General features: G+C 36.1%; 1 protein-coding gene across 1 annotated transcript in view; it reads left to right on the forward strand.

The window, feature by feature from the left end:
- shg (DE-cadherin) overlaps positions 1-17,648 on the forward strand; it is a 340,222-nt gene that overhangs the window by 305,983 nt on the left and 16,591 nt on the right. Inside the window, exons 12-18 of the mRNA XM_028318017.1 lie at positions 1,581-1,734; positions 3,196-3,383; positions 10,577-10,768; positions 11,247-11,402; positions 12,250-12,450; positions 13,120-13,336; positions 13,921-14,139. Of these exons, the coding sequence (XP_028173818.1) occupies positions 1,581-1,734; positions 3,196-3,383; positions 10,577-10,768; positions 11,247-11,402; positions 12,250-12,450; positions 13,120-13,336; positions 13,921-14,139 (1,327 nt within the window). The remainder of the gene's footprint in view (positions 1-1,580; positions 1,735-3,195; positions 3,384-10,576; positions 10,769-11,246; positions 11,403-12,249; positions 12,451-13,119; positions 13,337-13,920; positions 14,140-17,648) is intronic.

Here is a 17,648-nt window from a genome sequence, read left to right on the forward strand (position 1 = left end):
TGTTCAACACGCATTAAAAGGGTAACATATTATTGTTAACTTTTTACTTTAGTATTGCAGGCAATTGTTTGAATTCGAATCGCGAAGGTCAAACGTTTGTGTGATGTTTTCAAAAAGTTGTTTTAGTTTATACAGTTAAAATTAAAATGATCTTTACGAAGTAAAATACCCTAGTAATTTCAGAATGAGTTGGTTTCTTAACTAACTTGGTTCAACATTCATGATCAAACAGAACGAACTATTCCAATTTCCACCGTCTCTATAGACTATAGACAGTAATATTAAATTCGAATAGACTGTCAAACAATACCCGCGCCATTTCTGTTCAATTTTACTGGCAAAAACAACAGGGAATTTAACTTTAAATTTCCTGTCGCGTTTGAAGCGTTATACAGGGTGTGGTTTTGTAAAACAACGCCCTTCTCAGGGGTGGTAGTATGTGTATACATGACACTGATGCCAAAAAAGTCGCTCTATAATAGTCATTCCTTCATTACACACACCACACTTTCTGTCAGCTGAATAAAATAATTTTTATTTCTTTTCTGGTAACCCTAGTTGGTTTGGGGGTTTCTTATTTTAGTGGTATCCCTCGGACTACGATTTCAGACGGATTAAGCCATTCCACCTGAGTGGGCTCAGGTAAAAAATTAGGAGTACCTTAGAACAAACATTTTTGTTTTTGTGGATGTAATGTGAGTTTTGCCCTGTAGGTGCTGTTTTAAACATACAGGGTTGAAACGATAAGTGACCTCACTCGATTATTCTGATCTATACAAGATATCGAAAAAATGGTTATTGATCCTGAAAGTGTTTCACGAGGTCTATAAAATAATAGTTTTCAGAATAAACTGGTTCTTATACTATAACAGATTAACAGAGATCTACTTACATTTACAGTCACTAGTTTTCAACTATAACATGTCAATATTGTCAGTCTGATAGTCCGTTTTGAGATGTTAGGCACTTATCAATTTTCTATACGAAATGTGTTAAACTTAACTTAATAGTGTATTTTTCAACTTGAGCCAGCACCTACATTAAAATTTGAAAGAAAAAATATTTATTCATTGGTTTTGAATCTTATTATACCCCAATACAGTTCAAAATATGCTAACACTCGGGCACTTTCCCTGAAAGGGTTATTCTATTAAAAGGGTTACCCAGAATATTAGATTAAACCCCACGGAACCCTCGTTACGTGGACGGGTGAAGACGTTACTGTAAACAATCGCGGTTACTGCATTGTTTATGGGCGTGTCTAATCAATCGTAAACAATTTGTTGTGAAGGCGCTTGAATTGTTTATAGGACATGTTTTGATTGTTAATATTTTATTGTCTGTGTTTGACCAAAGTTACATTTGTGACACTAATAAAATTTCAAACTACAAGAAAAAAAAACGCCGGCGTGAAGTGATTTTAGAATCAAGACAGTCACGTAAGATGACACTTTATCCATAGTGTAAAAAAAAGTAACATTTCTTTTTTTTTTACTTAAGTTAAACTCTATGGCAGCTTTAATTTAAGTGCTGATCGTATTTACCATTCCAAAAACTCACCCTGTATGTTCTTTCCACAGACGGAACCGATAATATGGTTCGAAAACGAACCACCGGGGCAAGTGGTGGTGCTGACCGCGAAAGACTACGACTCGCCCGAGAATGGCCCACCGTTCGAGTTCGCGTTGAACGACTCTGCTTCCTTCGAAATACGGACCAAATTCCACATACAAGGTAAGATATTACTAAAGCTTAAGGCTCTTTCCCACGGCAATGCAGTTTTGCAGGACAAAGTAATGCAGGATCACACAAAACTGGACTGTCGTGTGAACACAAAAGTTTGTTTGAAATTCTAACGGCTTGGCTTTTTGCGGGACTCTGTAAACGAGATGTTAGTATTAAAACATGTGTACTACTAAACGGGAAAAAACAGTTCCAGCAAAAAACGATGATGATGTTTTGAGGCGACAAAAGTCCAAAGTTGTAGCGACATTGTCATCTTGACAAAGCTCTTTAAATAAAGAGAAAAAAATAGTCCAATGGTGTTGTCGGACTCGGACTGCCGATTCAAAATTCGAGTAACGCTCGCGCTCTTTTGAATTCGAAACTTGGGTCATTGAAAACCGTCCTACACTATCACATGGCAATTTAAATTTAATCTCTCAAATAATTTCTCAAAACAAATTCAATGTAGGCCATTCCCCGTTTGTACACAACAGAATTGTTTTCCCGAATCGAATTCCGATCAATTAATGTTAGTTAACATGCAATAAATGGGATAGCAAACCCAACCTTAACTCTGTTACAAAGTGCCGACTCAATTTGTCCTTCCCCATTCATTATAATTTACACCCTGTATTATTGTAGGCTTTACCTGCTAAATTATTCTAAATTCATTATAACCTCACCGTTTGTATTCCAACAATACACGGGAATGAATAAAATGCCGTGTACGTAATTTAATGATTAATCAATAGAAACGTGGGTAGTTTTCGATTGCCGAATGATTTCGTGTTTGCCGGTTAAATGATTTGAATTATGAAAATTATTTGCTTGATGTTAATTACAGCGTTTGATGAGTATGCTGTTTGTTTGCATTTCGAATTGTATTAAGCTTTGTATTAACATTATTATGATTTAGTTAATTTTCCTAGGTAGAAGTATAACGTGTTGCCACCACTATAATCATACTTCGATGGCTCCTACGTATTCTGGCGTAAGTGAAAAAAATTAATTTTACAGGAGAGCCTTTTAAGTAGCCAGAACTATCGACTTCTTAATAACTGAATAAAGAGTCAAAGTAACTTGTAACATTACTGTGCTTGTAATTTAAAACTTTTTTTCATGGAAATTGCATCCGCACTTTTAGTTTTAATTAATGGACAACACTGAGGTGTCATGACATTGACAGGAATGCGCTATCATCAATTCTGGATTTATAGTTTAAATTTTTACCACGTTTGACAGCACAAACTGAAGTGACATCGATAGGAGAGCGCTACTACTGGGTTATTAGTTCCGATTTTTGCCACGTTGGACAACACTGACGTGACATTTGCTCCTGCAAATGTGCGCACTCCTGGGCGCTACTATCAATACTGGGTTAATTAGTTCCGATTGTTGCCACTTGACGTTTCAGAATTGTTCTACTTGTAGTGTAACTATAAAAATACCTAACAACATTTTTTCTTCCAGGCAACATCCTGTCAACACTAGTGACGTTCGACAGAGAGCAACAGAAAGAATACAAGATACCGGTGGCCATCACCGATTCGGGCACGCCGAGACTGACAGGCGTTTCTATACTCCGAGTCGTCATCGGCGACAGAAACGACAACCCGATGGGCCCGGGGCATAGCGATATATTTGTTTACAACTACAAGGTATGTAGCGTTTAATTTATTATATCTATAACTTATTCCTTTGAATAATGTTTTCTGAATTTTTGTTTATGTACACTTTAGTTCACAAGTAAAGATATTCATTTACTCAGGTTTAAAAATCCAAACAGCCATTTCAAAAATAACTAGGTTGATTAATTTTACAAAAGGAAAACTCGTTGTCTCAGGGCATTTTTCCCAGTCTTAAGCGAGCAAGAAGTTATTTATTCAATAGTTTATACTTCATCTGTTTATTATTTTATTACTAATCCAGGATATTCAATTTCTTTTTGTGACATTACATTTTTTTACAAATTAAAAAGATTTATTAAAATACCTAGTTATAATAATAACTATTAATAGATTAATTCAACGCGGGTTCGGTCCCCGCCGCCGCTCGACTATTGTGGTGAGCTCACTCGTGACACAAGCATATTTAGCTTAGTACGAGGGGCTAACGGGAGTATTAGTAATTTGTGTAATAACAAATTACTAATAATCTTTTAAAAAATAAAAAAAAAAAAAAAATGTAATGAACACGCCACAAAACAAACAATTTAAGTGGTAACATCGGTGGTTCATTTTGTTCAACTAAATATTAATTATCATCGACGAATGCAATCATTATTAGATTCCATTAACACATTGTGGTCGGCTCCAATTTGTTTATTACTGAAATAACATTGGGCACGTATTGTAACGAAGGAACGATTCATTTAAAATATTGGGATACATTTTCCACATTCCTTTTTGCTAGCTATTTTTTATAGTTAAATTTTTGTCATAATACTGACCTAGTTATCTCACAAAATCGCTGAATTTTGTAATGACCACTAATAAAATTGTTGCAAGAAACAACTGAACGTCATTAAAAATAAAATCGAACGCAGATTTCAATTTGAATCAGTGTTCTTATTTTGCCAGTTCGTTAACACTAATGTGACCTTAACATTCCATTTACAAATCAATTTAGAAGATAATATTCATCTATACTTATTAAATCGTAAGAGGTATAAAGATTGTCCGGTCCCCCCGATTGCCCATAACATATTTCCCCCGTAACATAAAAGACCCCTTTAATAGTACTTACCTGCCGTTTATAGTTCCCCCCCGGTGTTGCCATGTGAATTAAATTGGGTATGGACCATCCAGTACAAGGTGTTGTCGGAAACTTTATACGCACAATTATTTACTGTGTCGTTATTTTTACCCGTGTCCAGAGGGAAGGTTTATATACAGGGTGGAGTTTTGTACTTAGAAGAGTACTTTCCCTCCAGGTGGAACTACAAAATTCCAACCTGTATTTTATAGTATACAGGGTGACTTGGTTAGACTCACTTAAGATTTTGATATTTATTCACACAAACATTTTGGGTGCCATATTATTTTCTCTGGAATTTATTTAGGTTATAGAATGCTTTAATTGTTGTTGTTTATGTATGTTTATTGAGATAATTATATTAACTATGTACTCCCTTTTTAACGCTATCAGACGGAAGTATACTACAACGAATTATACAGTTGGAGGTATTATGTAAGTATTGAAATGGAGTTAGTGTGTGATGTTGTGGTTTGCAAATACAGGGTGTAATTGTTTCCAAATTAAATATTATTTCTGTTAATGTCCAGCGGAAAATTCTAAATATTTTTGAAAGAGCTTGCTTCAGTTTTTATACAAGTCTAATAGTCATATTGTAAGCCATTTGTGCTACCAAAATCGATTACACCCTGTATCTTTTGAAGTGCGTTGTTTATTCTATGGTAATTTGATTTTGTTGATAATTAACAAAATGGAATTATGTATTCCAATCGGAGATTCCGTTATGTTCTTTCCTTTGTCTTGTCATCACTTTTCCGGTCAAATTGTACTGGATGGTATAACAAGTTGTTAATTTGTTTAGCCGATTTTGTTAAGACTTGAGCGAAGTAACAGATTTGAAGCAGTAGACTTGAAGCATGGAATCCGCTAATATTTTTTTTGCTATTTATTTTTTGTTTAGAAAAATAAAGGTCTTAGTAATTTTGGAAAATCTTTCAATTCAAGGATTTGGAAACTGGTTTTAGATTGCTATGAGTTCCGCTATATACAATAAGCCATTGGTAACATTGCGTGAGGCATATGAGATTTGTATGATACATTGAGTCGGTGCATACCCAAATAATTTGATGGTCCCATATAAATTAACCAAGTACAAAAGTACATATCAAATACAGACTCCACGCCTCGTATCTAAAGAATCACCGATAAACCTACTTCGTTTACCTTTTTTGTGTACGTAATTATAATTACATGGAAAAGTTTTGTGTTCCTCGCCTGCTATTTATTAAAGATGTTTCAGGGACGATTAATTTTCATATCGGATTATCTTTTGTTCTAAATCTCAAGATACTAATTTGACTTATCAAGTTATTCTAATTCAAGTATAATGGGAGTTAAGAAATGTTTGTGTGTTGTGTGCGTGCATGGTTTTTGTGATGTTAAATGCATGGTTTGAAATGTATTTATAGAGTTTAAAATACGAGAGTTCTGTGTGAAAGATTTGTCTCCTGTTTAATTATAATGTCAATTTTGATAAATTGGGGCGTATTTTCAATTTCCTTATAACACTTTTCTATTAAAACTAATAATATGAAGCAAGTAAATTGTAAGTCTCGCGAGATCTTCAATAGCAAAAAAAATTGAACCCTGTTTTTGGCAGAAAAAATGTTTACACTCTTTACACCCCGTATTTGATTATTGTATGTATGTGCAACAGCACATAATATGTAGTTCTTCTTTGGTAATTTCAAAGTGTTTTATGAACATACCAAACATCCAATTTATCGAGAATGTTGTGTCCAATTACGAGTGGATTTTTAGAAACAAAATTAGAATGCCATTTATTTATTCAAAGGTTCTCAAGGCGCTCGTATCGCAATTTGTATTCGGGCGCGCATTCCACAAATCATGAAATATGAAAACGTCCCGCGACACAACGCTCTTTATAAACCGCAGTAAAATGTTTTACGATTTTTCATTGTGGAGACGACATTATTAGGAATTAGACAGTTTTGCGACAAGCCCCGAGTTATGTGCTGTTAAAAATGAAATTTTAAAACGCCACAATTTTCTTGAGGTGTTCGGAGAAAACTTTTTAATAATGTCAAAGTTATAAAAAAATATATAAAAATACTTTTACGTGTACCAGGAAAAAGCAAAGCACTAAAATGTTAGTGCTTTAGAAAAAGTAGACAAATGTCTGAGCTCTCTGGCGCTTCTTTCGTAGTTTTTGTTTTACTTAATACCTAAATCTGAAAGGCTTTCAAGACCGCTAGTCAAGTTCTTTTTGTGGGCTGTCAATACGCTGTTTATATCGAAGATTTACTTGTAGGCACTCCTTTTTCCAGTGAGCGAGTGCGCCCTTTGTATTAAAGAGTTATAAAAGTAATATTTAGCTCCTTTCCGATATTAATATCTGTTCAAAAATACTTCTAGTCGTGTAACATATTTTACATCTCTTTTCCGTATTAGCAGATAAGTCGTTTTACGTCGGACTCAAATCTGTGGTTCCCTTACCCAATGAATAATTAAGTAAGCGTCCCGATCGGTATATCCAATAAACCTTAACCGCATTACCGCTGTTCTATAATAATACCTATATGGATATTAAAATGTTAATTTTGCGCTTTAATGAACGGTTTAGTGCGGTTGCGTAGATATAAACAGGGATTATGAGATAGCTCTTTTTACTGCCGTGTCCTGATTCCCGGAGTTACTACCCTGGATGTGGTATTCGTAATTAAAGTTTTTATTTTGTTGTGGTAATAACGCCGTATATTTTGCATGAGTTAAGCGTAAAACGTGTATTAGGTACGTGCCCGTGTTCCTGACAGGTTATTTAACGCCTTTTTTCATGGCTGAAAAGATTTTCTCTGCTTTAAGACAATGGATTAAGTGATTTTCATAATGGAGAACTTCAAAACTCTTCATAATTGAGATTAAATTTGAATGAAGAAGAAGTGTAAAGTATTTAAATGAGGACTTAGAAGTTTGTTTATCTTGTTGCTAATGACTGTTTTACGACTTAAATTCAAGATCTCATTTTAAGTTTTGTTCTTTACACCCTGTATTAAAGACTACATTGACAGTGTTGCCAACTTTTCCTAGTGTTGATCACTAACTCTGCCCATAGAGGTTTAGTTCCTGTTTTGCTCATTAATTATAGATGGCAGCACTCTGTAATTTAGCCCGCGCTTGCGTTAACTTGGCTTCTAAATGAAGCGGCGACTTTCGCGGGCACAACAGAAGACTCGTTTGATTTTACTTGCTGGCTAGTAATTTGGAAGGCTTAATCAGTATTATGAACCTCAGTCGTTTAAGTTGACGATTTAAAATTTTGAAAAAAAAAAGTTCGATAACTGCTTTTGGGCTTTTACAATGTCGCCTGTTTGCAATAATGCTGCAACTGTATTTATAACTTTTTGGATTTGAAAGAAAGAAAGAAAAATAGTTTATTTGGTTCAAGCATAGTTTAACACAATTTAAATAATTTACAGAATTTATTGATCATGTTCTACAGAACAGATTTTGTTTTTTCCGTTGATTTTCACTTTATATCGGTTCAAAAATACGATTTTTAGGAATTCCTAACTAAAGAAATAAATGAAGTTGTAAGAAGTAATCTGTAAAAATGTAAACAAAACCGTTATCCATATCACCCTCTTTAAGATTAGCTTAGCCTATGTCCAATCAGTCTCTATCTAGACCAAGAGTCATCGAAATGAATCAACTTTTTATCTGTGAAAACGGTGACAAATATACAGCCAGTATCTCAAAAAACAAGCATAGATACATCTAGGCAAGCTTACTCGACCACAAACTTGAATACTTGGCTATTGTCCCGTTTCGTTTTAACGACAGGCTTACACTAACCCGGGGGATTGCGGCGCAGTCCTGAAAGATTGACTAGTCCAATAACTGCCGTTCGTGTTTTAACAATGTCGTCGGCTTGCAATAATGCTGCAACTTAAAATTTGGTGAAAAAGGAACGTGTTCTGAAATTAACTTTAAATAGTAAAATCGAAGATATTACAGGCTTGCATGTCTTCTTGTGTAGATTTCACAAGCGTCGTCTAACCTAAAATGTAATTTCAAAAAATGCCTCTACATGAAGGCATAACCTACATTCGATACACTTCAGCCGGAATCTTTACACAAAAATGTGGTTTCTTTTAAAGAAAAAAATCTGCTAGCATACTTATAGTTTCCAGTTTATAATTTCTAGTGTATTTCAGTAAATAGTTTTCAGTTTAGCTCATATTTTTAAATAACGAGCATTGTTAAACAACTCGAAAAACATAAATTTTGTCAAGTTAAAATCTGCTAATTGCGCTCTCAACCAAACCTCTATGAATGCAGCCGTTAAAATATAACCAGCGGTTTATTCCTCTTTTGTTTCAAATAATTCATAACAATACCACACATCGTTCAGGTGGCAATTAGTAAATGAATGGAAAAATTAACGCCCCGTGCCGCGACCGTTAAATTATTTTATTAATGGTCCGTTTAAGGCCCGGCCAAAGGTTTCCCGGGCAGTAAAAGGTTATTGCCGATGCCGTGATGCGATAGCTTTGATTTTGTAGGTACGTTAGTGTGGAAAGAGTGAATGGTGAGTGAGTTGGGAGTGATAAGAGAAGACCGAATGTTTCATTCAGTTGAGATAAGAGCAGACAGTAATGTAGGTATAGCTCGCGCAGCAAGAGTGAGTTGAGGCGATCAACACAAAGACTTGTTGTATCTGTATACGCTTGCAGCGCTGACGACGTCTTGCTTAGTCTGACTGACAAGCGCTTTCTGTCTCACTTGCAACACATTCGTTTTTTTAGCAAGAGCGAGATAGCAAGTGTATTTAAAAAGAGNAACTCCTCCTATGTTCTTCTGATTAATTTCGTTGCGGGTCCAATGACAGTTTAACTTTCCCCCGGGACAAACTTGACCTTCATTGGTTGGGTTTTTGTGGCGGTCAAGCTGTAGATCCTGGCTACACAGGAGTTGCAGTGGTGGGAACGAGAGGTGGGAATAGTCCCGTAAAAAAGTGTATTTTATATTCAGATTTGTGTTCCTGTTCATGCAAATATTACGTCGGTGTAAGTGCTTGTTTGCCTCAATCATCGCTGCGCGATCTATAGCGACTTTTTAAATGAAGTTGTTCAGTTTATAAAATAAAAGCGCGTGGAAACTTCCATTAGTTCTTTTGTTTTACGAAATTGATTGAGCTTATACTACAGTATTAAATCCTCTCAAGAAACCTTTTACGTGCTTTTTGAACTAATTTGTTAATTGATATCCTTGTAACAATTACGTATTTATCAAACAAACGAATTTACGTAATTGTTGCTGTGATATTTAAACCGTATTCGCGTAAAATGTTAGAATTAAGTATTTTTTACTTTTCCTGGTCGCTTTCAGTACTTCAAAGAACGTTTTTGTCTTTCTTTTTGCGTTGGATTCATTAATAATGGGGGCAGCACTTAACAGTATCATTGTCGCTGTTTTTTGTTGGATTGTACTTACTTTTACTTGATATTGATTGCTGTAAAGGAATCTTTACGGGAAAGTAGATTTAAATAAGAATTAAGAACACTTTAAATAGATAAAATGCCCTTTAAAAGTGTTTAAATACTGTACTGAAGGAGATAGCCGATAGTGGGGATTGTCCACTGATCGGCCACATGCTCAGCAGGACGAAGTCTGTTTTAAAAATAAGATACTAACATAGCCTAAGTTTTTACTAACATTATGGATCCCTGTTATCCGAAATAAATACTTTTTATTTATTATTTATTTAATTAAATGTTTTTTTCTTGAAAGTTTGTAATATTGAAGACAAAATTGTAAAAGTGACATCTATAAGTTTTAGATTTTAGATGCGATTGTAGTGATATATTGACGTTATTCTATTTCAATAATTATAATTTAGAACACTTTTTTTTTAATTCAGGTATAATTCAACCTCTAGGCTGGTCTTGATATTTTTGACAACTCAAAAATATTTTTACTGGTCAGGATAGACTGTTACATTCTTAGAATGTACCGTACACATTTCGCACTCCTTTAATCTTGAAATGAGGTCTACTTATTTACCTATTAATGTACCTAATTAATATCGCGCCTTCCAATCTTCAATAACGTACCACTAATTCAAATTTTTTTACAGGGTGAAACCCCGGACACGGAGATCGGACGGGTGTACGTCACGGATCCGGACGACTGGGACCTGCCGGACAAGCGGTTCATGTGGCTACCTTCCTACGAGAAGAGAAGCCCGTACTTCGATGTTCATAGGAATACTGGCATGATCACTATGAAGGAGGGGACGCCAAACGGCACATATTTGCTGACTTTCAATGTAAGTGGAATTAGTTTTTTTAGCGCCATAATACAGGTCAAAGTTTTAGCGAAAGAGAGGAACCCACCCAGTAACTCTTCGATAACCACTTTTATTTATCCGTCTTAGTTACTTCAGCTTGTAGGTATGATTGATAAGTACGTTGTATGCATTAGGATGTATAAAAATTACCTACCTCATTCTCTTCACATTTTGACGATCGTTTTTTTCTTTGGGACCTTATTTGGAAAACGTATAGTATTTTTCGATTTAAGTAAAACATATATTATTTCTAAAAAAAATATGTATCTCGGTGTTAATTTTTTCAAATTTTTAATTTTTCACGTTACTCTCTTTTCCCCCAGAACACTGTGTTTCAGGAAAATCTTTATTGAACCTGAAACTAAAAAAAATTGGCTCCCAGTTATAATTCATAATCTTCATACCTACGTCTTGATGCTTTCTTAAACCATGTATATTAACGATCTATTTATCACAGGTGACCGAAGAAAACGAGCCAATCGTGCCTTTCCACTGGGTGGAGGCCACAGTCAACGTGACGGTGAAGGAGATCCCTGAAGAGGCCGTCGACAAGTCCGGCTCGATACGTTTCGTGAACGTCACCGCTGAGGAGTTTATTGTTCCTGAGATGGATGTGAGTATACTATATGGTTAAATTGATAATAAATTACATCAAAATATTGCAGACTTTGATACATTTCAAACCCATGATGGATTCACATTTATTTTTAAATCAAGATAATTGAAAAATATTAAATAGAGTATTTTAACTCAAGTAGGTCTTGAGTATCATTTATTGAACACGTGCCTAATTGAATAGGTAGTAGATCAATGAAGCATGTATAATAAGTTCATTCGTGAAACGAATATCTACTAAAAGATATCAGGTGCTTCGCGACAATTAGGTGCTTCCCACGACCCTCACTAGATCATCGGTGTACCGATTTTGAAACCTGCCTACACTAGGTAAATTTCTTTCGGTCCGTGGTCGCTACTCGAGAAGTTTTCTAAACTAAAGATCATCAGTTCTACGAGATATGTGCCCCGCCCACTGCTATTATTGGTATTAGTCGGCCGTTTGGTGTAGTGGTTCAGAACGGACTACTATGCCGAGAGGTCCTGGGTTCGATTCCCGGCCGGGCAGAAATTGAAATGAAGAATTTTAATTTCTGTGACCTGTCTGGGTGTTTTCTATGTATAATATGTATGTATTTACAAAAAAAAGTATATAAGTATGTTTATCCCGTCGTCTAGTACCCAAACTAAGCAAAGCTTGTACTATAGCTTTGCTTAGTTTGGGACTAGAGGCGCAGTGTAAAATGTCCAAGGATATTTATTTATTTATTAATTCTGTGGGCTAAGTTGATTACTTTGGTTGTTCTCCTCATTTCTGATTCGATCACATAGTGAAACTCTTAACACGCTCCATCGCCCTTTGGATGCTTTTAGTAACGCTTTTTAATCTCTTCTCTCTTTTCCAGGGTTTAAGCAAGAAAGAGAAGCTGCACCGTCGTCTATCAGAACTCTACAACACCTCCATGGACAATGTGGACGTCTTCACTGTATACGGAAACAAACCGACGAACAAAGACACTTATTTGGACGTACGGTTCTCAGCCCATGGGTCACCTTATTACCCCCCTGAGAAGTTGGACAGTATGGTTGTGGGGATACAAGAGAAGGTTAGTAATAATTATAGTACAGTCGATAGTATTGAGGGAGGGACATTGTTGTTAAAAAGTAGCACCAGTTACAAATAAGTAAGTCCCCCGGGATTTTGACCTTCACTGGTTGGGTTTTTGTTGGCGGTTAAGCTTCAATCTATGATTCATAGATGTTGCGGTCAGAACCTTGACACAAATGCTATTAGGTTCATAATGTTCCTTGACACAAATAAACGGTTTCAAAAGGTCCTCTTCCCGAAATGCATACTTCCTAAAAAGTCCCTTCCTCAAATGTACCCTTCCCAAAATGTACCCTTCCCAAAACGTCCCATTCGTACTTACAACAGATTACATGCATCCTTTCATTTTGGGAAAGGGACATTAGAAGAAGAAACATTTAAGGAAGAAATAATTTTTGTAGTAAATAACTGGTTTTCAAAAGGGCTAGCTAAAGCCCGGTCTGTGAGTTGCTATCGCGCTCGCACACTCACTGCGGGCGCCCGTCGCACAGTCGCGACAGCAATATAATTACGCGCGAGCGATAAGGATGGCTAGCTTGGGGTCATTGGACAAAATTCTACGTGCCCACAGACCGGGCTTTAGAAGACCAGACTATAAACGATTTGATGATTTGCTATAACTAAAGAAAGTGAGAAAAAGTGTGTTAATGTAAATTCTTCTTTCCAGCTCGAAGAAGAACTTCAAGCTAAGATCTACATGGTGAAGATAGACGAATGCCTCATAGAAAAGGAGCAGTGCGAGGATGCGTGTAGAAACGTGCTGATGAAGAGCAACGTGCCTTTGTCGGTTTACACGAACACCACCAGTTTCGTCGGGGTGTCGGCCAAAGTGGAATCAGAGTGTACTTGTGATATTGAGGAGCCTTTAGTGTGTTTGAATGGAGGTAAGTTCGAGAATTCAACATAAAATTGGCAAAACATCCTTAGAGAGCATCCTTTTAGCACAAAAACCCATTCGCACTTGCCTTTTCGCGCCACTTCAGTGCGCGCAAATATCTTTTCGCGCAAGTGTCTTTCGCGTAAATGTTTTTCGAGCTATTGTCCTGATACGGTCCAAATCCGATCCGCATGTAAAAGGAAGGTATGGTAGTTTAAGCACTAGGTCAGATTACTCTGGTTAGTTTTCTAAGCTTGATGAGTATTTTGACGTATTCGGATCGGACGTAGAGCGACACCACTCTCATAAAAACTAAAACGCGGCTCAAAATTGTTTTCATTTTGTTTATTAAATATCTCAAATATCAGCCAAATATTCCATGAAAGGCAAAACGTAAAATGTTGGATGAAAAATCCCAAAAAAGCTATTGAATTCGTCAAAATTTTCCCCGAACTAGAGAGGTTTTTAAAAACAAACGATACTCGGAAATATTTCTTTAAATATCATTTTTGATATTTTTCCTAAATCCAATTAGAAAAGTTACTTTTAACTTTTACAAAACGATTATAATTTAACCCTTTTTTACCCTAGGAACGCCTTTCGCCGACAAATGCGAGTGCCCCGAAGGCCTGACAGGCCCCCGCTGCGAACAAACGTCCATAGGCTTCCACGGGGAAGGCTGGGCTATGTACTCATCCCCTCCAGCCTGCCATGAAGGCCACGTGACGTTGACGGTGACGTCACACACCAGTAACAGCTTGATTTTCTACGTAGGCCCTCTGAAGTTCAATCCGCTGTTGGATGTGCAAGGTAAGTTCAAGAGTTTGTGTTGTTCATAACTTTTATTGTATAAGTTCATACTTTACTTTGGTACAGTCAGCGTCAAATAGTGTGACAATTAAAGCGTAGTTGACAACACAACCATAAACCAATTGTAAGAACTTAAGACTGTTGCAAACTTTTTGACTACCTACTTTGGGTAGGGAGTTACGAACTATTTGTCGCTGACTGTATTAATGTACCAATTAGTACAGTCGCAGATTGGATTTTGTTGTTTCAGCCAAATGACGTCCACTGCTGGACAAAGGCCTCCCCCAAGGTTTTCCACAATGAACGGTCCTGCGCTGCCCGCATCCAGGCTCTTCCCGCGACCTTTACCAGATCGTCGGTCCACCTAGTAGGAGGCCTGCCCACGCNCCATTTGGATTGGATTGGATTTTACTCCTTATAAAATAAGATTGAAATTAAATAAATAAAAAAACATTCCGTGGTACGTAGGGTGAGGCAGGTTTATTCTTGAGGCTATTTAGACTTACAGATAAAAATAAATACACTTTTCTAATACACAAAAGCATAGTTTGGAAATAAGTTGTAATTAATGTTGATTTCAAGTAATACTCATTTACAACCAGAAATACTTATTTATAAGGTCAGAACTAAATGTGCGTATTGTGTAATCATCGGTGGTGCCTTCGTCAATAGAAATTAAACACCCTCAAAATAACAATGGGAAAACGAAAATAACTATAAAATAAACAAGCCTAATTCCTTAACTGAAAAGGGCCTTCAAGTAATGTAAGAAAATCGTATTGTAATTGGAATGGACAAATTAGTTTATCCACAGTAAAAGTAGTTACAGTAAGTTCACTTTGTATACGGTTCTTGTAGGCACTTAAGTGACAATATCTTTATCATAATATTATTTTAAATCTTATCAAATTGTCATAAGGTGAAACATTGTTTACTATTTCAATTCAAAAAATAGCCAGTGAATGTGGCTCAAAGTCTAGCTAAAGTAATAAAAAATACAGGTTACCTACTGAAAATTATTGAAAATTATCGTTTGCCTCCTGTCCCATAAAAACAAACTATAGACAGACGGGTATCTAAAATTGCTACTGTATTCGATTTATTTGGAGTTCTCTCGTGTATTTTTTCCACGAAAGCAAATATTTCTCGGTCCATGCCAAATTGCCAATCGTGCTAAGTGGCGTGTCCACATTAAATAGAGTCACACAGGAATGGGCTAATTTCTGCGAACCCCTTTGAAATAGCTCTGGCCTTAGAAAAACAACTTGAGGCAAAGTTAGGAGGTGTATCTCATGAGTAAACATGGTATTTATGTAGTCGTGATAAGGGTTATTTTATGGCTAAATTGTATGGTCTGATTGCTGACATTTAAAATCCGCTAGAAGTCCTTATTTACAGAGTTTTTAACGTAAATTGACACAGACTGTAGGCTATTGCATCCAGAGTCGTCCCGCAAACTAAGGCTGAGTTTTTTTTATCCACAACGCAAGTCAGCCTTAAAATTGTTATTAAAGTCATTTACTTTCTGCAAATAGGCTTTTATAAAGAACATTCGCTCGTGGTCATCGGTCCACCAAGTCGTCCATCATCAAACCTATCGATATGGTGCGTCTTGCAGTCTGTAGCGCCAAGTTCTACAAGAGATGTCGTGACCCGCCCATTGCCACTCTAACTTGATTGGAAAAGCTTTAGTTATTTTACCGATATTATCTAATGATAGCTTGATACCGATTTTATCTGATTAATCTTACGAAAGAAAATAATAATGAACATCATCATTACTTACATTTAACTATTTGCAACGAGTTTATTTGTATAGGAGTTTGAAGTTTTGTGTTTGAATGAGTAGTTAGTATCTATGTTATTCGTAGTTCGCAGACTATTGATTTTTCTCTAAATACGGCTCACAAATATATAATATTAAAATGCTATTTGCAGTAAATATTTATCTTTCTGACCCAGTTAATACAATTTAAATATGAACAATGATAGTTTTTAATACAACTTCGCAGCAGTGCACACAACTGAATATTTCTTTGAAATGGACGAGTATTTCCACTGAAGCCTTTTGAGGCTTGTTAGAAAAATGTTTTGGTTTCTGGCTTCAGTCACAGAGTAAATAAATTGGATGAACCATTCGAATACGACTTGATCAGTGTAACAATAATGTAAATACAGTTACAGATACACTGTAGGTAATTACGTTCGTTCGTTTCAGCCGAATGACGTCCACTGCTGGACAAAGGCCTCCTCCAAGAATTTCCACAAAGACCGGCCCTGCGCCGCCCGCATCCAGGCACCTCTCGCGACACTGTATTGTACCAAAATGTTAATACAGAAGATTTTTTTGTGTAAAAATGTTTTATAGAAGATTAAAGATAATTTTGACAACAATGCCGAAAACGGACACTAATTTGTAAAACACACACGCAAAAAACACAGACAAAAAAATGGGTGACTGCAAAGTGTTGCCATTAGGAGCGACAGAAAATCAGTAACTTAATCGATCTACGTAAAGAATAAAATGAAATTCATAGAGCTTATTAAAAAATTATAATAAAAATAAACTTTTTTAAAAACAAGCTTTTATTCTGAATTTCGAAAGTTTGTATCGCGCATGGAATTTATTCCTCTTTTTCTCTGTTTGCGCTACAAGCTTTCGAAATTCAGAATAAAAGCTTGTTTTTAAAAAAGTTTATTTTTATTATAATTTTATTTTACACTTTTTAGTTATGGTTCTATATTGGCTCACATAAAATTCTAAATCCTATTCTTAGTCTTACTACCGATTTGTGTTCATAATAATCTCTCTTCATAATTTTATCTTTCATACTTTTTTTATTCATACATTTTTATTACTACCATCGGAGCTCATAACAGTTAGTAATCATAATTTTTTTTATCAATACTGTTACTACCAAGAACCATTTAAAATACATAATTTTTATTTTCAGATCTTTTTTCTTCATAACATTCATTGATCATATTGTTTTAATTAATAATGTTGTTACTAAGAACATACTTCAACTCATAATGTTGTTGTTCAGAATAATTTACTTTATAACAGACATACTCGTATCTTCAAAAAAATCATATAATTTAATAGAGTAGATAAGCATGCAGAGCATGCAGCATGAAAGCAAGCATGCAGCATGTATTGGTTTCTCGTCGTCTCCGGCGCTGCGGGATGTGCAGCCCTTCCGCCCTTGCGTAACGAGGCTCAGGCACCCACGCTTGCTTCCGCAGCTTCGGCTTTTTGGACCGCCATCGGCGCCTTCGGCGCCTCGGCGACCAGCCTCAGCCGCTCCAGCTCACCCGGGCGCCTGAGCCTCGTTACAGCGGGCGAGGGCTGCCCTCCCTCCGCGCCTCCGGCTTTTAAATTACACTCTAGGGGTAGGGCAGACAAGACTACGTGGAGTCGGTTTTGCAGCGATTCGTTTCTGTCACGTTAGTTTTGTGGCACAAAATATTGCCTGTTTTGGACCATTTCAAATTAATTTAATGTTAAA

The sequence above is a fragment of the Ostrinia furnacalis genome, unplaced genomic scaffold, assembly GCF_004193835.3.
Source record: "Ostrinia furnacalis isolate ACB-3 unplaced genomic scaffold, ASM419383v2 OfSCF6620, whole genome shotgun sequence".
In the NCBI taxonomy this organism is placed as follows: domain Eukaryota; kingdom Metazoa; phylum Arthropoda; class Insecta; order Lepidoptera; family Crambidae; genus Ostrinia; species Ostrinia furnacalis.